Source organism: Physcomitrium patens, chromosome 15 (genome assembly GCF_059467195.1).
Source record: "Physcomitrium patens ecotype Gransden chromosome 15, ASM5946719v1, whole genome shotgun sequence".
NCBI lineage: Eukaryota > Viridiplantae > Streptophyta > Bryopsida > Funariales > Funariaceae > Physcomitrium > Physcomitrium patens.
Window position 1 is genome coordinate 3,201,108 of NC_143424.1, and position 25,603 is coordinate 3,226,710.

A 25,603-nucleotide genomic window follows, 5' to 3' on the forward strand; every position below is an offset into this window, starting at 1 on the left:
CTTTAAAATTACAGTTTCAATTTGTAGGACAGAAGATTATATGATTTACAAGATAATGTGGTTAAAAGTGTGTTTGATAAATATTTTTAAAATTCCAACAAAATTTAATATATAATTTTCTATAAGTAGTGAAAAGGTGAAATTGGATTTTTTTATTTTATTTTATTAATTCATCATGGAATTTTTTTTTGAATTATTCAAGTAATATAAAATCATGATATGGAGCTTTTTATATGGTTTAGTCATATCAAGCTCTTCAAGCACCATGGAAAAATATGACAAAATATTAAGTATAAAAGGTATTTTCAAAAATACTTGAAAAGGATCTGAAGTCTATATTAGAGCATTTAAAGTTTTATTGAAGTAAAAAACATTATTGAATAGAAACCAATGTGTTAATTTATGCAAGAAAATTGAAAATGTTACAAAGGTTTTTGACCACCTAATGACTTGTACCAATGGTTAATTGGAGTTTGGACTTTTTGTTGAATGAGTTATTTTTTATATCAAATAAATCTTATTTTCTAGTAGAAAATTGTGAAAAATAAAATTGGTATAAAGAAGCTATCTTCCAATTGAATAACAAAGAGACTTTTATGAAATTGATTTTTGACTTAAAATGTTGTAATGTAGCAAGTGATATGCTTTTAAAGCATTATTCCAACAAATTTGAAGAAATCAAATTTGCTACTTTTAATGTTACAACAAGTGATGTTAAATTTTTACATGAAAGGTTGATCTATATAAATGGAGAAGAAAATTTTGAATATTTATTGACTAGGAAATCATCTATTACAAAGATTAGAAGATCTACTTTGTAGAGAAGGTGAGAAATGGAATTATTTAAAACTATTATCAAACATAAAGAGTTTTGAAATCATAAAACACATTAATGATGGAAGTTACGAAATAATTTATGAAACAAAGAGGTTGGAAGTTTTGTGTGCAATTAAAAAGATGGATGTTGCATTTAACAAGTTTTTTATGAAAGAGGTGACCATTTTAACTAATTTGTACTATTCTAACTTAATAACATATTATTTTGCAATAAAAAGTAACACTAATGAAAATTGTAAATTTTCTAAGATAAAACTTAAAAAAGACTATTTGTACATAGGAATAGAATTGACAAACAAATTTAAATAACATGTTGCAAAAAAAAGATCAATTATTATATATATTTCTTATTGATATTATATATCAAATTACAAATAGAATGTGTGACTTGTATGACATGCATATTGCATATTGTAATTTGAAACCTCATAATATTTTGGTTAATATTATATAAAAAAATATGAATAAGTTTATTTGATATACTATTATGAAAGTGATGGATTTTGGAATATCTTAGATTGAAGTTGGAAACAATCCAAAAACCATAAAGAATACAGTTCCTTATAGTACTCTTGTATGTATGGCTTCCAAGGTGTTGGAAACCAAGTTTTAAATAATAACAATATATTTATTTATTTGCAATAGTCGATTGTAAGATTCTTTCAAAAAAAGATCAATTCTATGGTATTTGTAAGATAAAAGAAATATTATAAAGAATTAAAAAAGGTAAAAGACAAAACTTATCCTCAAATTGTAATGACTTGATTGAGCTTATTCAAGAATATTGGATGTTAAATCCTTTATATTTCTCAATTTTTTTGAATATTTGTAAAAGATTAACTTTAATATTTTTTTTAGTTGGATTTAAAGTGGCAAATGCACCATATTTTGGAGTATTAAAATAATTTTTTTTTATAAAAAATATAGAATTTCGACAAATACATAATAGATTATTATTAATAAGACTTATACTAAAAATTGAAGTCAATGTACATTGAATTAAATTTATTCATTGTATTTTATATTTGTACATACTCTTTTATGCTTTAATAATATTTAGATGCCTTTATATGAGCTCAAGTTAATAAGATTAAGTTAAAATATAGTGTATGCATTACATTTTTTTTTTTTTTTTTTTTTTTTTTTTTTTGTTGATTTATAGTTAAATTTTCTAATTACAAGTTGATTTATTTGAAGAAGAAATATTTGGAAGAATGTAATATTTATCACATATACAAAAAAATATACAAACAAAGTGAAGATATTATATCTTGTTGGAATGGGTAGAATATACAAGACCACAATAGCAAAGACTATATTGGTTAATGTAAAAGAGATATATAATGCTTCATGCTTTGTTGAGCATATTGAAAGTGGTGGTGATTGCTATATAATTTCTTGCAATATTTTAGAATAATTTAAAATCAAAGAAAAACCAAAGAATACAAAAGAAGCTCATAAAATATTAAAAGCATTCTTTATAGAGAACAAAACCATCTTAGTCTTTGACAATGTAAAGAATCAAAGTCAAATTGAAGTTGTTGTGCCTATAGATGACATATTTTCTAGCAATGATACACATTGATTGCAACAACTCGAGATTCAAAAGCAATAAAGTATTGTAGTGAAGAAATTTGTGAAATAAATCTTGAAGAATTTGATGAAGCAATAAATATGAGGTTATTTATCACTCATTGTTGTGGCCAAGAAAATCTACCTAATCAACTTGTTGAGGTTGGAAAAAAAAATTGTAAAAACTTGTAATGGCCTACTATTGAGCCTAAAAGTTATGGAAGCATTTTTAAGAGAATAAGAGATTGAGGTGTGGGGAGCAAACTTTACAAAAGTTAAAAAGAAAAAGAGAGTTGGATTGAAATAAAAATAATAGTAACTACAAGATTTGAAAGATTTTAAGAGTAAGCTTTGACAATTTGAAAGTTGAAGAGAAGATTTGTTTTTGAACATATGTTGTTTTTTTTGTAGTGATGTGTGTCTACAAGGCATGTCAATAGAAAGAACATTGCAAATGTAGGCCAAAAGTCAAAAAAAAAATATTTGAACAAGATATAGAAGTTATGTTGAAATATTGATTTACCACTTAATGGAAAAAATAAACAAAGATGGAATTATTAGAATATATGATCAGCTACAAGACATGGGTAGAAATATTGTTGCAAAAGAAATATAAATATAAATATAATATACATAAATATAGACAAATATAGAATATAAATATATACAAATATAGAATTTGAATATAAAACCATTTCATGGGTTATCAAACATGATAATTTTATCTAACTATTACCTAAATAACATGTATAAAACTAATAATGGTATTAAAGAAGAATCAAAAATAAAAATTTGGAATTTTTTAGTTTTATAATATATTATTTATATTATGTTTATAAGATGTATGTTGATGTAAAGTTATTGTGTAAAGTAATTATGCAAATTTATTATAAATAGATTTGTATGTATATTAAATATATCACTAATGTAAAAATTCTAATTTAATTGTGTATTTAATTGTGTTGGTTTTTAGTTGGAAGAATTATTTTATAACATAAATGATAGGTTAAGTAAAATAAGAAGTGCTTCTTTTTCATCACTTCAATTTCTAAGTTATAATGTTAGTGTTTCACTACTCAATAATGTTATAAGGATACTAAACATATTTTTTTGTGTTAATAAAACATTCTCTTAGTTTAAAATATTTTCTACTAGATATACCATAAGGATATAACTTATGAAAAGAATTAGCAAACAAAGCATTGTAATTGCTACATGACACAAATATTTGAAAAAAGTTTGAGAGTCTAAATGTTTTATATGTCATATGGTTTATAGGACATTGCCACATAATTTTTTAGTAGATAGTATAAGTTGAGGCAAGAGTGAAGTATTCCTTATTCTTTTCAACATCTTTTTAGTGTTGTATTTTGATTCAAGATTTCTTAGTTGTTTTATATTTGGAAATATTTATTTTAATATTATTTCTATATATATATATATTTCGATCTTTATTTTCTCTCTTTTGGTAATATAAGAATATAATATTATTTTAATTTTTTTCTTATAGTTCATATCCTTTACAATGTATTATTAAATTTATGTAATTTGGATCCAATTATCTTTCAACTATATATCCAATATAGTCCAATCATGTTATAAATTAAAATCTAATAAAAATTTAAAATTTAAAATTTTATTAGATTTTAATTCCAAGACAACAATGCATTATTAATCGAATTCTTTAAGTCTGATTTTTTGTTGAATCATAAATACCTATTGAAGGCCATAACCTACTTATATTATTTATTTTTAAAGTTAAAAAAATCAAGTGAAATATCTGAATATCTGAATATCTGAATATTTTTATTTTTATTAATGGTTTTACTGGTTTTGAAGATATTTCTCCATTTTTATTTTGCACATTACCAGTTGTATTATTGTTTTTAAGAATCAACAAAAATGGGCATATGTTCACAAAATTGAATAATCGAATTGTTTAGATTGTTGTTTTTGTTTTATAATCAGGAATTGCTTATAATAAATTTAGATCACAATTGTGCATCAAAGAATAGAGGCACATTGTTGAAGCCTACAATCCTCAAACTTATATACATTCATTTGCAACATGAACACCACCTCAAAATGGCATTTATTTCAATTTTACAACCATAGAGATAGTTAGGTTACAATTATAAGTTACCCCAGTCAATCTATACCATTGGAAGAAAATCTCTAGGGGATAACTGAAATTCTGCCAATGGAATAGTTTGACTGGGGTAACTTATAATTGTAACCTAACTATCTTTATGGTTGTAAAATTGAAATAAATTCTCAACAAAAATTGTTAAGTAAAATTCCTTGACTTCAGGCGAAGTTCCGATTTTCACATCTTTTGCATACTTCCTCCATGTGTGAACTTCCCCAGAGACATGATCCAAGCAATTTGTATAAGATTATCGCTCCCATGTCTTCAGCAACATAAGTCAATAGGTCACAGGTACATTGCAAGTAGTCCTCACCAGGCAAAACACAGAACATTGTGATGCCAGCTCAGAGTGGAAACGTTGCATCTGCACATCTGTCGTTCGCATGAATTTGATCAGAATGTAGCAAATTATGGTATTTCCAGTTCTTTCCTGATTTCTAATATCAACAAGATAAGTGAGACGCAAAACATGTCTAATTAGCAAATTTAAAAGTTATGAAAATCATAGTTTCGAGAGTATATTCTTCTGACCTCCAAAACAACCATTTGTACATTTATGTCAAACACTGGAAGCTCCAAGTGTACCGCTACAATCCACAAATAAGACTGGATCCTAGGACATAAAACAATGACGCAACTTTATTAGAGCCACCTTTGGAGCAGCTAACTGAATTAACACGCACAAAATTAAAGAATTCTTTTCTTGCACGCAACGACGATGACTTGGCAACTTTGTCCTTTCCTTCATACGTCACAAAAAATAAAATTCAACTTGATATAGCAATTAGAACTTGAAGAAGATCGAACACACCTGTAAACCGAGGTCGTCCTCTGCTTTAGGTGAACCTTTTGGAGCTAATTAAAACTTCGGTAAGTCTTGATATTTGGCAGCATCCGGAAAACTTTAACCAAAAGTCATCTGTGGTGGAGACAAGAGAAGCCTCCTCCGTGTATTTCTATCAAGACTTTCTAGATCATGAGTTCCAAAATTCACAGACTGCTGGTTGGCTGGGTTACTCAAGTAGTCGTAATCAACGAAAGGGGAATAAGAGAGCTCTTTGGAGTCTACGATTTGTTGTGGCTCGAATGTAGAATTCCAGTCGTGTGTAGAAAATTGCTTCGATGGCCTTGAACCGCCGCTATCATGTGGGTCTGCATTTGATACCTCTCCAGCATTACCAACACTCGTGATCATGTCATAAGGGGCATGTTCCTTACCCTCCTGATACACGTTAATGCTGTGATTCTGCTTATCACTCAGGGGTGGTGCACCTTGATTTAGAATTCTTGGCGGTGTGCAGAAGTTCGAAGAGCTTCTAGATGCAGCTTGAAGCATGCTGATAGTCTCAAGCTGACTTTGCATGTCCTCTTCCCATTCAGCACGCAAACTTTGCTGCTCCTCCATACGGCTTAATAACTGCACCTTGTCAACTAACATTCCTTCAGATTCAGATGCTTCTGTTTCGTAGGCGTTTCTTAGATGACTCTCCAGCCCTTCTTCTATCTGTTCCATTAACCTTAACCGGGCAGACAGAGTGTTGAGAGCCTGCTGCACTTGAGTGATGAACCCAGATGATGGAGGAATGGCAAGTAAAGCATTTTCAGTTCGCTGCAAGCGACTGCGGCTGGCTTGTCTAGCCTGCATCAGACTGGTCATCACGTTCTCCAATCTCTTCCGACTTGGTACATCATTTTTTTCAATAATATGACGAAAGCTGCTGTTACCAGTCGTCTTCTCTGGCGTGTAGGAACCGCTTATGCTAGAGGTTGCGAATCCAAATGCTTCATCCCACTTCATGTTCGAAACTTTATGGTTGGCAACTCCGCGATGTGCTTGCTTGTTCCTGGTACACCCTTCACTGACATCGCATCTACCACCATTAATCTCCAATCCGTCTTTCATTGCTGAAAAGGAAAAATCTTGTTCAGCAATATGGTTTCTGCCGTTTGAGGTTCCTTCGGCAGTTTGATCCCAGCCGTAAGCTCCCCCCACCCGTTCCCTTTCTCTTCTCTTTTTAATTTCCTCCCAAGAAATTCGGCTCCCCGCATCCTTAACTAAGACTTCAACTTTCGCAGCATTTCGTAAGTTAACATTTGTATATTCCATCTGCTCTCTTTCCAACGCGTCTTGTAACAACTTCACTTGCACCCTCTCCTCTTTTAAGCTCGTTTTCTCCCTTCTAATTGCCTCTGCGGTAGAACTGAGCTCCCTCTCTCTATCATTGAGACTTGCCTCGCATTGACTTACATTTTGTTGCATCATGATAGAGTCCCATCGAGAAATATTACTGCATTCTACCTTGGCAAGCTCAGCAGCCATCGCCCTTTTGGCAGCCTGCTGAATCAATTCCATTGCTTTCGTTTTCTCCTGCTCTAGCATACTCGTCATTTTCTCCAGTTGCTTTGCTTCCAAAGCTAGCTTTTCTTCTTTAGCAGCCACGGATGCCTCTGCATTCTTCCGGTCTTGATCGAGACGCTTCCGCTCTTCTTCCAAAGATTCCCTCTCTCTTCACACGATACGTAATTTCAACCGTCAGAAATAAAAACTTGTATACAATGAGCTTTAGAGTTTTAGAGATTCGCCATCCCGTTCACACAAAAGCAGCTTCGAGAAGGCAGTTGGAAGCCCTTAGCTAACCTGGATGCATTTTGCGCCGTCATAGAAGCGTCTGCAACCATTTGTTTTGTTGCCTTCAGTTGTGCTGTTAGAGTCAGCTTGACTTCCTCAACTGCTTTCCTTGTTTCTTCCTGAACAAATAGGTAAAACACCTTCAGCGAGATGCTCCGTAACAAGTTTACGAGAAATTTCTTCACACAAATGAAAAATGAAGATGCACTTCATTTTCTAGCAGCATAACCAGTTGATACAGTTCAACATATGCTTCCCACGTTCCGCATTTAAATAATTACAAAGTTAATTTACACCGTAATGGGATAAAAGCTGAAAACATCAAACTAGTCAAATCTGCATGTCAAATGAATGGAAAAAGCTCGGCAACCCAGTTCATTGAAAAAATTTCATCTGTACCAGATTCATGATGTAGAAGACCACGTTTCGAGACATCAATTAGGAGTTCACAGTAGAAAGGATGGGATTGCATACTAAATCCTGCTGTTGTACTTTCAGATCAGCTCTTTCCTGGGAAATCCTATCAGCTTCCTTCTGAAATGCTTCTTCCATTTGTTTTACGCGATCTTCCATGCATTCATCCATTTGGTTAACCCAGACTTGCTCACCCCTGAAATCCTTGGAAACTTGTTGGCAACCGAGCAGAACCTCCTTCTTTTCTGGTTTGCTCATCCGGTGCGCCACATCAGCCTGCACGTAAATGATTGATTAAACAGCCGTATAAACATCTGAGGGATAAATATGAAACAAACGAAAACTAAGGTTTCAGATGTAACTAGGTTATGCTTCGTGAAAGAGTTACAATATTGAAAAATTAAGTCAAATATGAGTAATTCAAATTCGAAGCTAACTTCCAAGCGACTTGCGTCATTATTCCCCCAAAGTAATCCAGAGTTTCCAAGCACTGAGGAACCATGAGTTTCAAAGCACTTACATTCTGGACATCCTTAAGTGCGTGATTACTCCAAAACGTCGTTACTTACCCTCAAGATTGTGGATTCAATTTCACCTCTGAGCAAAATTGAAGGGAAACTCACCAAGTCTTTAATGCTAGAAAGTCGTGTACCCGACATTTGAGCGTGGTATTTATATTCAGCAGATCCTTCTACTACAATATGATATTCACGATGCTTCTCTTGATTCCCCCTCGTATAGTATCCTATTTCTGGGTCAGTTACCTTTCTTTCAGCCAGCTCTTGCTCTTTAAGCTTCAGTCTAGCTTCTCTCTCCTCTACAATAGTTGCCATTGCCTCTGCTTCGTTACGCTTCTCCTCTACATATCGCCGCTGGTCTTCAAGCTCAGCACGCGCTCCGTGCAATTGCTGCCGCAGTAATTGGGCATCTTTCTCGACTTGATCTTTGTGGGCTTTGGTATCTTGCTCCATTACAAGTAAGGACGTCTCCTTTTCAATTGATTTTGCTTCACGGGCTTCCAAGGCAGCCTGTCGGACACGAAGCACCTCCAACGTCTCCGCCCGCTGCCATTTCAACCCCTTCGACCAATTCCTCAGTGCTTTGAAACTCATTGTCCTTCAAAGAATTTTATTTAAAAAAGAAGAATCATTTATTCCTAAGATACAGTGGCTCAAAAATTTAATATTCCGAGCTATATTCCAAAGTTTAAATGGAAATCCACCCTGGACTTACCTGTCTTTTATTCTGGTCTTTTTCTATATCCAACTGCCATTGAACCTTATGAGTTTCATCTGTTTTCTGAATTTCCATTTTTGCACTGTTTAGTGCCTCTCTCTCTGCAGCCAGTCTTTCCCATCCTGGACGAAACGCGAAAACTGTGAGATATTTAAAAGGTTACAGATGTGGAAGAACTCAATGCTTCGAACGTATTGCGAGGTCATTCGGCAATGATCGATGGCTTTTCAAAAGTTTCGAATCAATTAGTTGAATTATCTAAACGGGTGATCCCTCTGATCCAAAATGGCTGGTTGAATGGCATATTCAGACCTTTCTCAAGTTCTTCAGACTTCGTTTCAAACTCTACAGCCCTCTGCAACCGCTCCTTCACCTGCATTTCCAGTTTGGAAATAGTCTGTCCATGCTCTTCCAAGCTTTTTGCTTTCGTTCTTAAATCTGTTTCAAAGTCTGTTAGCTCCCGTTCTTTACTCAGCAGCTGTTCCCGTTTTTCTTCAATCATAACCTCATCGCGTGTGCGATTGCGATTAATTTCCTCCACAGAAGCTGTCTCCTCTTTCAGTTTGGCAGCATGCTGCTCCACCTCCGCAATCATCTTCTCTAAATCTTTCCTCTCACTTACCAGTCTAGCTTCCACATCCTGCATTTAATAGGATACACCTTCAAGATGAATATATCTCAACGTATTTATAAATAGTTAATAGATGTGTCTGCGCATAAATATGTACATGCATATTATAATGTAGACAGTTGAAGAGCTGTTTCTCCACGTACACGCAATTCATTTTCACTGTCAGTGACCGCCTGCTCACGACTTTTCAGATTCTTTTCCTTAGTTGCAGCTTCTGCAGCCATCTTCTTAAGCCCATTTTGAATCGCGACCAGTTTTGATTCCTACACCCGATAGAGAGACCTCTTAAAATAATTGCAGATGATAGTCAAAATATTCTTCAGCTGGCGTTTGTGCAGGCAAGTCTGTCATATCGAGATATATGGCTGGAAAGTAGAAATTTACATCGAGACTGTTTCATTCATTTGCTTCACATTTTCGTGCAGGAAATGATGCTCTATCTGAAATTAAAATCATACAAGTGCTTTCACTGTAGCTATAGACAGACATAACGTTATCATTCATACCTGAATCAAAAATTCACTTTCTCGGCGCTTCAGGACCTCTTGATGTGTAGCTAGCTTGTCGGCAAGTCCCTCAAGCTTAGTTTTAGACGTTTCGACTTTATGGCGCTGGCGCTCGAGTCTATTAGATGCTTGATCTAGTTCCGCAACACGATCTATAATTTGAGAGCCAGCTTTTTCAATATCCATTTGGAGCTTTTTCTGTTCACAAGTATCAAACGTAAATTTACGGATCATTCAAAGCATATGAACCAAAACCAGAGTGCAGAACATAATCATTGTATCCTAGTTCTTACGATGTTCAAACCCAAGTTGTCATGGGAAAAAATGCAGACTAACAATGTCCCGACTGTAAATTTTCAGAAAAACGATGAGAACAAATAATGACGAAGTGATTGAGTTGAGAACCTAGACTCTTGCAACGATGGATAAAGTATAAAGACAAATTCTGCTTTTAAAATAAAAAGAAAAGAATTAATGGCTAAAGCAAAATCTAATCCGCAAAATAACTGTGGAGACTGATGACCACCTAACAAGAAAAGACAACCTCTATTTCAATGTAGAAATCTGTCTAACAAAATGTTCAAATAGATAAAAAGAAGTAATCTCTTCCTTATGTTCGGGAAGTATCAAATTGAAGACAAAAAGATGCGTAAGTCAAGATCAACAATGCTCCTCCTGACAGGGACAATTTTCTTATCAATCACAAGTTTTTAGCCCTTTTCGGCCTGAAAAGTTTCAACTTTGTGTGAGACACTATTCCATCGATGTACCAACGTGAAAACAAATAGTTTTATTAATAAATGTGAAGAAATTTGATAATCATACCAGCTCTTTGATTTGAGCAGTCAACTCCTCCTTTCCCTTTACGAAGCTGTCAATCCTGGTGTGCAGAGTTTCTTCTGCTTCTCGTTGCCAGATTTTCAACTCCTGCTTCTTTGCACGAACTTCTTCAAACTCGTTTTTGACTTCACGCTTTGCCAACTCTAAATCTTCCACTTGACTATGATACTCGGTGGCATGCTTTCGAACCTGGTCAAGGATGAAATCAGTTAAAACTTATGGATGAATTTTCACATCCGACTTCAAGGTTCACTTACTGGACTAACAGGTTCTAACTGGAGCGGCACGATGAACAACTTAAAACGTCACAGACTTACTTCTTTGAGGTGATCGTCGTGCTTAGCCTGTAAATCTCTCTCGGCATTCCAAGCTCGAGCTTCCATCTCTGCAAGGCGTTTAATGTCCTCCAGTGTAACTCTTCTCTCTTCAGTCAGTCTCTCCAAATCATTATTAATTTCCTCCTCTTTGGCATCCAAGATTCTGTTTCGTTTTGACAGGCTCTCCTGCTTGGCTTTCAGTTCTAGGCTCCAAGATTCTTGTTCCTGCACCAATTTTGCATGTAATGCCTGCCACAGGAGATAGTGACATGATCAGTACCCAACCATTTTTTTGTTATGATTGCAGAGATGTCAGATTTATTCTTTTACTTGTGCGCGTTTCGGATAAGGTAGGCAAGGCAATTCCGATAGGTATTTTGAAATCCGACAGCTGATTACTTCACCTCAGAGTGCTCCTGCTCTTCCCTCGCTTGATTCTCAATTTCAAGGAGCTTTTTCTGCTGCCCTTGTAGCTCTTTTTCTTTAATGCGTAATCTATCATCCCACTGTTTCAAACGCTCCTCAACTGATTTCAAATACTCTGTAGATTCCCGCCGTTCCTGAGCCGTTCGAGCCCACGCCTCCTCAGCGCTTTTCTTTGAGCTGTGTGCTTCAGCTATTGCCTCCTCTGCCTCTTTTAAACGAACTTTACCTTTCCCCAAGCTGGCCATCATCTCTCGTACTTTGAACCGCTCTTGTTCCATCTGCCTCTGAAGTTCACTAAGCAGCTTTTCCCTTTCATTGAGATTATTTGTCATCTCTTCTGCAGAAGCAACCTTGTGTTCCAATTCTTTCTCAAGTTGATGGAGAGACATTTCTTTAGCATTTATTTTACCCTCAGTTTCTTGAAGAGTAAACAAGAGTTTCTCTTTCCTCTTCTCATCAACAGCTCTATCTTTCTCCAGCTGTTCTGCTTTGGTGTTTAACTCCTCCTGCAGCTTCTTCATAACAGAGATTTTAGAGTCAGCCTCTCGCTCCCTCCCTACAGCCTGCCTCAACTTCTCCTGGACTTTGTGCTTCTCTCGATTAATAAGCTCTTGGTCATCCTGTAACCTTTGAGACGTAACTCTCAACTCTTCTTGAAGGGAAGAAATTTCAAGGGCTCTTCCGTCTATGTTCGACTCATGAACAAAGAGGTCAGCTGCTTTCTTCTGCACTTCTGCCAAGGACGTGGCAGCTTCTCTTTCACACTCTGCCACGGCCTGTCGGCAAAGTCATGAACATAAAAGGTGACAAACATTAGCACACTTTGCATAACCTACAATACTACAGGTTAATTATGTTAAGTTTTGCTTGAGAGGTGAAAAGCCAGCACTGTACATGACATGTGCAACAAAAGCATCCATCAATCTGATGTAGTAGGTAAAATGTCAAAGCAATATCTCCAAGTTCACTGGGCAGGGATACGGCGAACAGCAGTAAAAGAAGAGGAATAAACACTATTTCTCATTCCTCATTTGCACAAATGAATATTTGAAGTAGAGTGCGTATTTCACTAGTTCTGCCAATTATGCAAGAAAATCAACTGATTGTTTTCATAGGTCTACAAGAAGGTACCTTGCGACGCTCTTGAAGGTGCGTCACCCAGAGGATAAGATTATCACGTTCTCTTGCAAGCTTCACCCGTTCCTCGTCCATACAGGCGGCCTGCTCGTCAGCACATTTCATCATATCTTCAGATCGAGCACATTGTTCGTTAGCAGCTTCCTTAGCTTTGGCTATCTCTTTGGCCATTTTGGCCATTCGCACTCCCTCTCTCTCCAATATAGTAGCCCAGTTCTGAAGATGGGTCTCGCGGCTCATATAACTAACTAGGCGCTCACAGATACCAACCACTGTAGAGCACCACTCTTCGCACTTTCCCTCTGCGATCAGGAAAGAGATGCCATCGAAAGTAGCACTTCTAGTATCTTTCTGTGACGTCTCTGGTTCAAAGCCAAAAGAATGATCCCCTAGCATGCTTTCAAAGTCAATTGATTCCTTGAGTTCTAGCCAAGTGGTTTGGATCATTCTCTCCTTCTGCTCCAAATGCCAAAGCACGTCCTTCAGTCCTGTGTAAAGCTTATTTATTACTGTTCTCCCTGTTTCTATCGACTTCACCGATTCTCCAAAATCGCTCTTCTGCTTCTGTAGATTGACACAATGCTCACTTGTAAATACATTCTAACGTCTAAAACATGCACTCCCAAAATCGTAAATGAAGATCATCCCCGATCACACTTGTCAACAACTCGAGACATATCTCTTACATGCAGTGAAATAGAAATACAGTGTAAAATGCACAATTCTCAAGCAAAGAGTTTAGTACTGCCTGGTGGCATGAAATCTGTGGGAACACTACTGACATAAGAATCAGAGGAAATATCGGTCACAAATAACTAAAAAAAAATTAGGTGAGGTACTAGGTGGGACACCTCTGATTCTCGTTGCACTTCCAGTTCCCTCTGACGCAAATTAGCTTCGCATCTGCTAACTGCAAGCCGAGCTTGTGAAACGCTATGCTGCTCCTCCAACACCTTTTCCTCAGCAATCCGAAGCGCAGCCTCCCGTTTAGACAATCGTAATTCCCAATTAATCTGCACGGCATGCTGCCCTTTCAAACTTTAAGAAATGACACAATATGTTTATGGCATATTCAAAGCTAAGAAATATGAGGATCCACAGAACTGGATTGAATAGCATTACCTGTTTAGCTAATGATCTCTTATTAAATGATTACTTTCCCACAAAGTGATCATAAGTCCAATTTGAAGGGATTGGATTTCAGAGCTCTGAGGAAGTTGAGATTTTGCTACAAATTTACATTGCCCTGCTAAATGCCGTCGAGCTCCAGAAGCATTACATGCCAAGTTTATCGAATCAAACATATTTTTGAAGTTAGAGACAAACCCTGCCAAGATTCTGTCCCAGCTTTACATTCTCCGGCTCAAAAATATCCTTCTTGTCAACCTGAACTTCGAGCTTCAACATGCTCCCGTTCATCGAAGGCGACTCGTTTACATTTTTTGATGACATGTCGTTTGATAAATTCTTTGCATCCTCCAAGTTTAGCTGCAAGCATAAATAACGCAGGGATTATTGGAACACACATGATAGAGTTCTCCAGAGTTGGTTTTCATGATTTCTGTCGACGGTGTCGATCAACAATTACCAAGCAGGTTTTATTCAGTTGATAAGCCCAAGCTGTGGTGGTAATGAACAGCTAAAACGAGTTAGCGGGTCCTGCTTGATACAGGGAAGAGAAGATACACGAAAACCGCTCTAAACTCCAGGTCGGTCCCAAAATTTGGCACAGTGGATCCGCCACTCTGAACCAACCTAGATTTCAGGGAAAATTTAGTTCTCTTTGTTGAACATGTATGATACACAGGCATTCTACCCTCTAAGAAATATTATTTTCACTCTTCAGAGTTCCGATAATGTAACACCTAAAAAGCACGAAATAAACTTCAGAATTTTGAAAGGCAGGCCCAACCTCAGAAGAGGTTCTGTCCAGCCTGAGAGCTCCTGCGGCTAATACACCTCGTTCTGCAAGAATTCGCCAAGATATATTTCTGTACAACAAACAATGACGATGCAGATGCGCGAAACATCATTTGACAGAACGTTTCTAGCTTGAATGATGCGGATACTTTGAATTGATTCATTTTATCATGACCAACGAAAGGATTAGTGAAAACAGAATGGACCAGCACACCTGTCTAGAGCTCCAAATTCTAACGGGTTTAAGTGCAAATTTGCCCCAGGAACTGGTATGTGAGGAGCACTTGGAGGAGACCTTGATTGATCAATATGTGGATCATTCGATTCTTCTGAATGTTTTAAAGATGATAGATGTGACTCAGGAGGTCCTTTTCCGGAGGAATAGGTTGCAGGATCTGATGATGAAGGATATGCAATGGGATGAAGACTCTCGATCATTTCGGCGTCACAATCATGCATATCATCTCCGGTTGAAAACTTCGTCGGTGAAGTGGACTGGTCTGGACATTCCAGCCCCAAAATTTTTGGTAGCTTGAGACTGGTTCTGAGCTCTCTTCTAAACTCATTCTTCTTGCGCAAACTTTGTCGAGAATTTATTGATGCTGCACAGCTCACATACTTCTCATTTCCAAGAGTTGGGGTCTTGGATATACTTTGAACTACAGGACCATGGGGAGGTTTGTCACAAAAGAAAGTGGGCACTGTTGCTCTTGAGTACATAGTTTCACTCGAGGGTGATACTTGCCCATCTTTGGATGTCTTTCCAGAGTTTTGACAAGAACTAGCCATGGATGCCGACGGGGAAATTTGAGATGACGAGTTGTCATCCTTAGCAATCGATTGATCTCTGGGGGAGGTGGCTACATTACCAACTTTTCTTTGACGAAAATAGGATAAAATTGGTCTATCAGGATTTGTCGTTGACCCAGCATGAGGAACACCGGCCCTGCTCGAGGATGATGGCGTCCTCTCGCCAGTGGTTTGTGAAGGCTTGGCTGTTGTATGATTCGTAAACAACGGATTGGAGTAAGAGGAAGAAGCACATGAGACCGCATTCTTCTGCGAATGATTGCGAGGTGAGCTCGCCGTTGGTTTCTGTAAGTTACCCTTATCGCCTTCCAATTTTGAAGACTTTTTCTGAAAGCTCATCCACTGACATACGAAACAAGACATAGGAGGATTACGCTTCCATCTGAAATTCTACGAAATTTTATCTTATACACATTGAAAGAATAATAATGAATAAAAAAATGATTATAATAAAAATAACGAAAAAATAACAAAACTATCGAATTTCTCGTAGAAGTGTCGAATATGGCAACAGTGTTCAAATGGCATGAAACTGTGACTGGTGGTATTTAATCACTTGCAGCAAAAGCAGCTCATTTGCAATCTAAATATTTCCTACATCGGTGATTTTCACGTCACCAACTCACTTCAATAAAATTGTTACAATAATTCTATGTAACAAGACGTGTTGAGGTGGCCTTTACCTGGGTCTCAAGCTGCTCGAAACGCCTTGCGATGTCACCTGCAACAGACATGTCCTGTGCAAGTGATGTTGCGCAACTTTCAACTTGCACAGATCTCCCACAATCGCCCATTTTGTGACGAAGTCAACATACGAATGTGCTGGAATACGATTTTCCAAATGAAAACAAGCACTAGATCAGAATCGTTAAGTGTATGTTCAACAGAGTTAACTACTCACAGAATATGACACTAAAAATTAGTCGCTCTGGAAGAAGTATACCATACCATATGTATTGCACTCTGGGCAAGAACGTCAAAACCAAAGTAGGAAAATAAGCAATCCTCTTCTGACATAAATGCGCATGCCATCTTGAATGAATTGTACGAGAAAAATTCTTAGGACAAGAAAGAGCCCCATGCATACATTCAAAGACTTATTATGGGAGACCCAATCTCAGAGCGACAGCATTGTTGGAAATCAACATTTGCTCAGTACTTCCAACGCTAATGGGACAATTCTGTAAATTCCATTTTCTGCTAACTAAAACCATTCTTAGAACACTCAAACATCCTATGATTGCCAGAAGGTAGCAAAAATGATTCTGTAATTAACTGTGAATTATAACGGAAAGATATTACGAAAAGCATAATCTGTTTGCAAGTTAACCAAAGTAACATCATAAAACTCATAAAACTCATAAAACTCAACTTTCAGAAACTAAATAACCAATACTAAATGACCAACCAATTCAACAAAACGACGGCATACCTCCAACAACTTCCCACGCCGAAACTAACTTTTCCTCCTCCCCCTCCTCCCGAAAAGTAATCAAACATAACCCTTACCCTCGCCATCTTTAGGGCTGCACTAAGTGTCCCCGCAAGAAGATCCGGCTAAGGGATCCAAATTCGAGCACCAATCTCAAGCCATGAAATCGGCTCCTGCTGGACACAATTCTCCACCAAAAACTACGCGAAGGATCGCAATCGCCTCCTCTCTTACCCCTGCATGCCACCCGGAGCACGAATCGAACGTCCAGCACGACGTGCGACCGTAATTGCGAGAGCAAGGGCGCCGGGGAGAGCACACGACGGAGGGGGTCCTGAACTCGTCAACCAATTCAGCAGACAGTTTCTTGGCCCTCCTCGGAAAACTTAGAATCCTCATCCAAATCAACATTCATTCGTTTGCCTTTCTTCATCCATGATCAGTGTCGAGCCTCCCTGCCCTGCTCTAAAAAAAGTGATCTCATCCTCGTATCGCATTCGGCAGTCTTCAAACAAATTGATGATTTGGTAGATTCGCAAAGATAGCGGTATGGTTACATTTTGGGTGAGGGGGTGAATCGCGGGTGTCATGTGGATGGGGAGAGGCAAGGTGACGGTTACGGTTGCGGGTGGAACCCCCCTTCTTCCCCCTCCCAGCGACCTCCCGACCCGTTCCCAGTATCAACCTGGCCTCGGGATTGCTTCAAACCCCTCCCTTGAACCCGTCATCCTGGAGAGGCTCATGTGTCAATTTTTCTCATTTGAATATCTTCATTTAGTTCAAAATTCTAGCTTTATGCAAAGTGAGCTGATGGGTAACAAAAAAAAAAAAAAAAAAATCAAAACAAACAAACAAACAAACAAAGTCAAAAAAGAAATTCTTCGTCGTGGTATCATCCTCACAGATTTACTAAATTGAGGTGCAGATTCTACAAAGCAAAATGGGAACGTGAATGTGTGTAGCAGAAACATAAAATAAACTCTGAAAGGATTTGGATGAGTAATTTAGGACAAATCTAAATGTTGCAATTGAGCTCTGGTAAAAGAATTTGATCTGTTGTAGAATTTCACTTTGCAGCCATCCGTTTTACTACTTGTGTTGGATAGATTGATGATGTATGCGTAAAGATAACTTCAAATTTCCACGTCTGCATGAATTTTTGAAAATCGGTGAAGCTGCATTTTCATCTTCACTGTTTTTTCGGTTCCATGGTGAAATATCAATAATTGCAGGAACAAGTCCATGATTCTAAAATCCATTTTCCAGTTCTAGAATAATAGGTTTCAGGAGTTTGATTTCAATTTCAATACCAGGATTTTCCAATCATATCAGATAACAATATAAAGTTATCTGTATTCTTAAACAAAAAATAGACATGTAGATGGCATAGACCTGAAAATAATTTGAAAAGAGAAAGTGCAATTTCAAATCGTTTTATCTTATCATGTATTTGACTCTCAAAATTTGTATGTACGCATACTATAATCATCTCTTCTTACGAAGTACTTTTGATAAACATATGAATTTTACAACGCAAAACACTGGGTTGAAGTCGCAGGTATGTTCCAAGAGCTAAGCATATAGTCATTCTTATTACGAGTGCTAGTATGGTCACATCATTTCACATCGGCATTCCTATCCAATTGTATTTTGATCTTATCAGAAGTTAAAAGAGTCTTCAGTCCCACGTGAACAATTCTCTGCTCCTTGCTACCGTAGTTTCTGACCCATTCCATGCTAAGTCCCCTGCGTGACTGACTGTCTCAGAAACGTGAACTTCACGAAAGTGTGCACCGTTGAAGCTCTCAGAACAGGCACAGAACTGAAGACAAGCAAGTAATGTGGGTTAAATGTTTCCCAACGATTAATTCTGACACTGGACGGACTAACCTCCTTCAAACAATGATAGATACACTCGGTAATAACTCGAATACACCATCAATAAGCTTTAGTAAGTAGTTGAGTCAGCACATCAAGGTTATTCATATGAACGACTTAACACAACAAGCACTAGATGTGCTGGCTCCAAAGCATGTGAATCCTACTTAAACTCAATGAAGTTCAGACAAACTTTCAAACGTATGAGGTAAGGAATAATCAAACTTGTCTGCTACTCCACATCATTTCTAAGGCCTACTACTTTTCAAGTTTAGTTTTGTCTAACTTCACGGCATGGCAAAGTCAACAAATACTAATTGTCATAAGCACCATCTGCAGCAGAAGTATCCATGTCATTAAGACCCAAATCCTCGTTTTGCTCAAATGTACGTTCATATTCTTCCGCTGCAAAATGTTCCACTCCATATAATTAATTTTTCATGCATCGTGTATAATTAACACCCAAAATGGACCCATCAAGCACCCCACATCATCATCGTTATAGAGTCCTTACATAACAGGAAAAAGCCAGATGGCATCCATAAAATGTTGAGAAAGAAGGCAGATACGCACATGATAATTGTGAATCAGCTTCGAAGTCATCGGTTGCTGGTGCTATGAAAGAGTTTGCGAGAGCATCATCCAAAATTAGTGTAAACTCTTCTTCCACTTTCAATAACTGCAACCACAAAAAGTAAGAGTAATGAAGACCAAAACAATGCAAGGCACTGATGACGTACTAAAAGGTTCCTATAAAACAGTTGTTAATAGTAATTATGAGAAACTAGTTATCCATTAGGCATAATAAAGGCTGAATTCAATAAAGAAATACAGAGTTGAAAACACTCAAGTCTATAGCAATTACACTGCGTTATATAATTAGTTTAGCATGAAAAATCATGTGTTGTACCTCTATTCAATCCACAAAAAATGAATAAATAGTGTGCAAAAATCTAACTATAATCAGGCCTAGTATCACTACTGATATTCAAAGAGTCCATGACTGACGTCAACACACATGATGCGTGCATGCATGAAGTCGAACAATGTGGTCTTACATGCAGAGTTCACAAGACTAAGTAACCAAAAAAATGCTGCCGAGATAATTAAACAGCTGCAATGTTATCAACAGAGCTTCATAGAAATCTTATTCAGATTTGATAGACATTGTATGAGAAACCTCTTACTTTACCTTCTGCAAATGAGAATCAAACTCTTGCCATCTATTCTTCTTCCATGCTTCTGCACTGTCACCAATGCTAAACCCATGCACCCGCTTCAAACCTGCATTTCATAAACACTAATTGTGACCATGCACATGACAACAATTGCAACCAAAATTGCTAACGAAGGTTACTGGAATCATTTTTAGTTTTCTCCATCGCCACCTAATTAAATAATAAGTGACAACTTACTTTCACTAATGTTTGACAACAGGCCCTCTACAGTAGTAACCAGGCCACCCAGAGTCCCTGGCGAGAGCTGCAACTCCAGTTCTGGAATCTCCACGCTAGCAGTATCCGACTGAAATATGCGGTGACATTCATAATTTGAAACACACTGAATCAGAGGTTGCTGTCACTAAATTGCATCTGAAGGATCCCGTTTCGAAACCATACCCTACTAACCATTCCCTACGAACTCCAACAAAATGTAGAAAATAGAAAATATAAATATACATTTAAATACAAATCATTGTGGTCATGTCCTGTGGTGAAACAGAATTTTGACCATCAGAACCTCCCGAAATCCACATTTGATTAAGTTGTCACAACATCTAGTGAAAAATTTAAGAGCTTTCACAACGTCCTTCAGCGCCAGATTACAAAGCAACTGTTCATTTTCAGGCGTATCATAAAAGCAACAAAAGAAAAATGAAACACTGCGTATCCTGAATTGTTTATAAAGTGTTTTAGCATGAGGAAGCTGCTCACCTTAATAACATCCCTAGAAAGATCCCTCACAGATTTGATAACGAGTCTAATTTTCTTTCCTTTCTCTGGAATTCTCCCACCGGGTTTTAACTGAACAATTTTACACCCAATGAAGAGATGTTAAGACTATAATTTTTGAGCTGAAAATTGACAAATCCCCATAAACTTATGTCAAAACAAATTTTAACACTTATAGAAAGGAGACTATTCGTAAGCTAATTACGCACTTAATGTCCAACAATGTGGAGTATATGACAATGATACATCATTGCTCCAAAATATTTCAGTAATTGGAAGTCATCAAACGAGATTATGGTTGTGTTAGAATCGAAGAAATGGTTTAGATAGGAAGAGCTGAACTTGCCTCCGAATTCTTGTATCCGCATACATCACAACTCGAGGCCATAACAATGACCTCCTTAAAGTAAGGTATATCTTTATTACAAAGTCAAGGATGAACAGCTGTACTCATAACGTTCACAACCCATCCTTCATTATTTATTATTTAAAATGAGGAAGGGCTTAGAGACACATGATTTTAAAATCAAAGACTTCAGCCTTACGGTGAACATGAAGATGAAGTGGAAAGGTTTGATATGGGAAAGAACTATGCGAAATTCAAAAACAGGAAAATACACAAAGTGTGGATACTGGTTACAAACATGCGAGTTTCTGCCTTAACTCCGCATGCTCCGCAGGTAGATGGAAACGTCATCACCTGAAAATAACAACACACGGATTCATTGGGCTCGTAGGTGTCCAAATGCAACGTTTCAGAGCAGGCAAACCTTTGAGGAATAACTAAAAGGATTAGATCAACGCAATGAGAAATGATGAGATGTAGAGAAACAATACTAACCTCCTCAGGTGCTGAGTATTTAAATAGTGCCTCTGCGATTTCAGGAGAGTTCCCATGGGCGATTGCCTGGTGTGCTGCTATCGCGCCCACAGAACCATGAGGAAGCCTAGTTGTACCTGCAGGTGCATACTTCACCCTTTTATGATCACTAGCTGCTGCCCTAGCCTCTGGAATAGCTTCACTGGGCTCTGTAGAAGACGTGGACTGGGCAAGAAAACCTAATGCTTCTTGTTGTTCTGAAGTGCGGTCGTAGTATTCAGTTGACAACAAGGGGTCTGAATTAGGTGCGTACCTGCAAGAAGAACACGCAAGGCTTCCTTAATGCACTTATCACTTCATGTCACAAAAACCACACTTACTGGTTAACTTTTCAAGAATAAACCACACAGGTCCCCCTAACTTTTGTCAGAAAAGCCTTCAGAACTCAGCAATGAAGATTTGAAGAGTTACAAGAGTAGAAACATGCATACGGATTCTCAATGTAGCTGTTGCCTGAAGGATCATCAATCACAAACGTGAAGGCTTGTTCTCCTTTGGCACATGCATTCAGCTTCATCAGAAAAGCATCAATTGCTTCTGCTATTGAGGGGTCCGCTTTCTGCAGAGGCAAAATATCATAAGAAAAGATAAAGTAACAGTAGGAGCTCCACTGAGATGACGGATTGGTTCACATGTCAGGATTACTACAAAACACATAGACAACATAATATACCCTGCGCTCTTCTTGTAGAGTTCGAAGCTCATCCACGGCTTTTGATAAGACTCCTTCAATCTGCCACATATCGAATTGCAGAGTAAGATCACCTGCTAAGCAGCATACTGAGTACACACGTATACATGCAGCAATAAGATCCACAAAGGCGTCAAGACACCTAATGAATACAAAATTTAAAATGGAAGACTAATACAAAGAATGTAATTTGGAAAGTGATGATTTATGCGGCACACTGAAGCAAGAACTTAAGGTATATAAGAAAGTCTAAACCTCCCTATCATCATCACATTATGTTCTAGGGATTCGTGTAGCTCAAGAAGTATCTGTATCTTGTTTAGCTTGAATCTCTAATACCACATCAGCTTCGAAGCTGATTAACTCAAAAAGAATGAGATAATTGTTTTCTGAAGAACGGAAGTCGATTAAAAAACAATTTTAAAATAACCTAAAAAAAAATGGTTAACTAACCGTCGAGAGTGTCCCGCGTTGTGATTGTGGCGGAACCTCAAACTCAAGCTCCGGCACCTGCACAAAAGAAGATCATTTCATACTTCTCAAAACAAATCTCCATTCAACAGCAGAACAAGGTTCAAAGGTAGTGAAGAAGAAAAATGTCAGAATCCAAAAAAAAGATTGCTTTAACTTGTCCTTCAGGCAAAAGTAGGGCACCTTTATGGTAGCAACGTCGGACTTCACAACCTGCCTATTCAAGACCTGCACAATAACAATACAAGCAACCCATGAAACAATTTATTTCGAATATTTAACACTGATTTCAGAGAGTATGCATATGTGAATAAAACTATGTAAGAGTTTAAGTTCAAAAAAAAAAGGTAGTAGGTTAACACAATGCATCATCAAGTCATTAGATGAGAGATACTATGCGCATGCTACTGTTGCAAAGTCTAAAGCCAGGGTCTGTAATACTATTCAACTCGTCCACTCATTAACAAAAACCTAAGGTCACTTCCTCTACAGTGCGAAGGGCAACCTCTGGTTCTCCTGCTGGAACTGTCAGTGTAAAAGCACACCCCTGCGGTTGCAATTGGCCAGCGAACTGAACTTCGTTATTCCTGCAGCATAACCAAAGCGTAAAAAACGTCAATTATACTCCCGGCCACAATCTCTTGCAAAGCTCAGCATGACTTCCTTGAGGCTTGACCCAACTTAAAATCGTTTACCCTGTCCATGACGAATGCAGAAGAAAAAGGTCCAGTCTAGAAATCAAAAATTAACCTTTCGTTGCAGTGCGGACATTCAAAGGCCATCAAGACTACCTGCGCATCGTTCAAAGTAATCAATTCAGCCAATCACCGACCGAAAGTTGAATTGAAATTAATCTAAGCGATAAATCAGATAACCAGCATCCTACCAGAAGAATTTATTCTACTTGATTGATTGCAGGATTAAACAGCCTATACAGAAGTAGAGCATACAAGCAATTGTGTGATAGAAAAGAAATACACCACCTCGAATCTAACAGCCAATTGAAGATCAAAACTGAATTTCAACAACAAACCTCTCGGAAATGCGGGATGCGAGTGAGGAGCAACCGTGTCATTCCCTGCAAAACCACAGAGACAGCATGTAAAAATTGAAGCAAAAACAATTGAACGGTGCCTCAATAGCCAACGTAACATTTCTTTGACGCTTCTACGAAATTCGCTCAGGTGCAGGACGGTTCCATTTCTAACAAAGCCGTCGGCGCTTCCCGAGACACGATCGCTATCAAAGTGTTCGGTTCAACCTTAACTAGGGAGCTAACATTGGCGATTCCTAGAATCCATGTCTCAATCCGTAGACAATAGAAACCACCTCAACATCCTCCCCACTCCAATATAGAAACAAACAATTCACAGAAGAAAGGGCAAGAAATGTTGCTTACGTTCTCCCCACAGCGCATGCACAAGCTCTCAATCTGGTGCAAAGGAGCACCATCGTCTGCAGTTAAGGCCTCTGCTGCGTCTCCAACATCAGCGATCATATTGTTGTGGTGCTCGGTGGCGGGTGCCGCCATGATCTATCGCTTGCTGGCAGTGCAATTGTTGATTGTTGAACACGGAGAATAGACAGTGGCAACTTCAGCGGAAGCGGAACACAAAATGCCAACGCTCATGCTCTGGGGTTTAGGGCTTCGACTGTCTAAACCCTTGGTTGAGGTTCTGTAGGGGAGGGGGAGGGCCTTATTCCATGTCCCGACCTACATCCTGGACTCTCTCTCTCTCGTACCATGTCCCTACCCATGTCCCTACCCTGTTTTGGAACCATTTCTTTCCCTTTATCGTCTTACGGGTTATCTTTTTCATTCTCTTCCTACTGGAACTTGTAAAAGAACATAGTATGCTAATAAGAATGATGATGATAATAATAATAATAATAATAATAAATTTATTTTGATATTTTTATTCATTTAAATTTTGACATGTTTCAATTACCAATCTCAAGGTGGTGATTTAAATAGAAATAAATTATATATGTGTGTATGTGTATATATATAAATTAAGAGCAGTTCTTGAATATATTTAAATTTTTGGAAACAAAATATGATATTTTTATTTAATATATTTCAAATATAAATTTCTACATAGTGTAAAAAATACAAGCAATTGAAGCTTTGGTAATAATATAAAATACACATAATACAAACACACTCACATTCAAGTATGTATGTGTGTATGTATTGCATACTAAAATCTCTTACAAGTGTATATTTAATCTTTATAACCCAATATCCAACTTATGAAAATCACAATTTATGTATTTGTATCCATACTATCTTTCAAAATCAAATTTGAACTTAAACAGTGTGTAAATAAATATACATAAATATATTAGCAAAAAGCCATGTTGTTTGGCACCAAAATCTTTGGCTTGCCATCCGTTCATTCCTATGTTCATCCGTATTCCCTCGTTTTTATGTTCTCTTGTTCTTATGTTTGGCAAATAAGAAGACTTCTTTGCCTCTTTATCATACACCTAAACCGTTATACATACATACATACATACATACATACACACATTTTCAATGATTCCTTCCACTACTTTGTTTAATCAATGGTAATGTATCCCTTTTCATACTCACCAAGGACACATAACATGTTATCATGGACAATGAGATTGACTTGTTAAGAAAAAAGAAATACAGGAAAAGAAAAAAGGACCATTGCTGCAAATTTCACAGCATGTCTGATATATTCAGAGATTTAATAATTTATTTATTTAATTATTGTAAAAAGAAAAAGAAAGAAAACAAACAAACAAAAAAACAAACAAGATGAAGATATTAAGGAATGACGTGGAGCTTGGCTCTTGCTCATGAGAGAAAATCAATCACTTTGGGAAATTTCAACATTCCAGGAAG

General features: G+C 37.3%; 2 protein-coding genes across 6 annotated transcripts; both read right to left on the reverse strand.

The window, feature by feature from the left end:
* Positions 1–4,202: 4,202 nt before the first annotated feature.
* Positions 4,203–17,287, reverse strand: LOC112292253 (uncharacterized). 4 transcript variants are annotated; one of them, XM_024540554.3, is made up of 20 exons: positions 16,857–17,287; positions 16,108–16,246; positions 14,829–15,766; positions 14,607–14,685; positions 14,021–14,182; positions 13,546–13,719; positions 12,689–13,258; positions 11,536–12,333; positions 11,132–11,380; positions 10,800–11,003; positions 9,975–10,172; positions 9,612–9,731; positions 9,150–9,477; positions 8,835–8,959; positions 8,366–8,665; positions 7,662–7,877; positions 7,197–7,306; positions 5,370–7,065; positions 5,090–5,164; positions 4,203–4,930 (listed from the first exon to the last, which is right to left on the reverse strand). In XM_024540554.3, the coding sequence occupies exons 2-18, from the start codon at positions 16,216–16,218 to the stop codon at positions 5,463–5,465; spliced, it is 6,285 nt and encodes a 2,094-aa protein (XP_024396322.1). In that variant the 5' UTR covers positions 16,219–16,246; positions 16,857–17,287; the 3' UTR covers positions 4,203–4,930; positions 5,090–5,164; positions 5,370–5,462. The 4 variants fall into 4 exon arrangements, with proteins under 4 accessions (XP_024396322.1, XP_024396321.1, XP_024396324.1 ...); XM_024540553.3 differs by having other exon boundaries at positions 5,090–5,171; XM_024540556.3 differs by having other exon boundaries at positions 5,090–5,171; positions 13,546–13,707; positions 16,857–17,286.
* A 1,491-nt stretch (positions 17,288–18,778) lies between these two features.
* LOC112292914 (zinc finger chaperone zpr1) lies at positions 18,779–24,344 on the reverse strand. Of its 2 annotated transcripts, XM_024541900.3 has the most exons (17): positions 24,128–24,344; positions 23,762–23,806; positions 23,479–23,519; positions 23,234–23,315; positions 22,912–22,956; positions 22,711–22,767; positions 22,240–22,299; positions 21,998–22,125; positions 21,820–21,860; positions 21,528–21,643; positions 21,320–21,386; positions 21,033–21,103; positions 20,669–20,758; positions 20,150–20,258; positions 19,927–20,018; positions 19,308–19,413; positions 18,779–19,139 (listed from the first exon to the last, which is right to left on the reverse strand). In XM_024541900.3, exons 1-17 carry the CDS (start codon positions 24,257–24,259, stop codon positions 19,048–19,050), a joined length of 1,374 nt encoding a protein of 457 aa, XP_024397668.1. In that variant the 5' UTR covers positions 24,260–24,344; the 3' UTR covers positions 18,779–19,047. The 2 variants fall into 2 exon arrangements, with proteins under 2 accessions (XP_024397668.1, XP_024397667.1); XM_024541899.3 differs by lacking the exon at positions 21,820–21,860 and having other exon boundaries at positions 21,528–21,819.
* Positions 24,345–25,603: the final 1,259 nt, after the last annotated feature.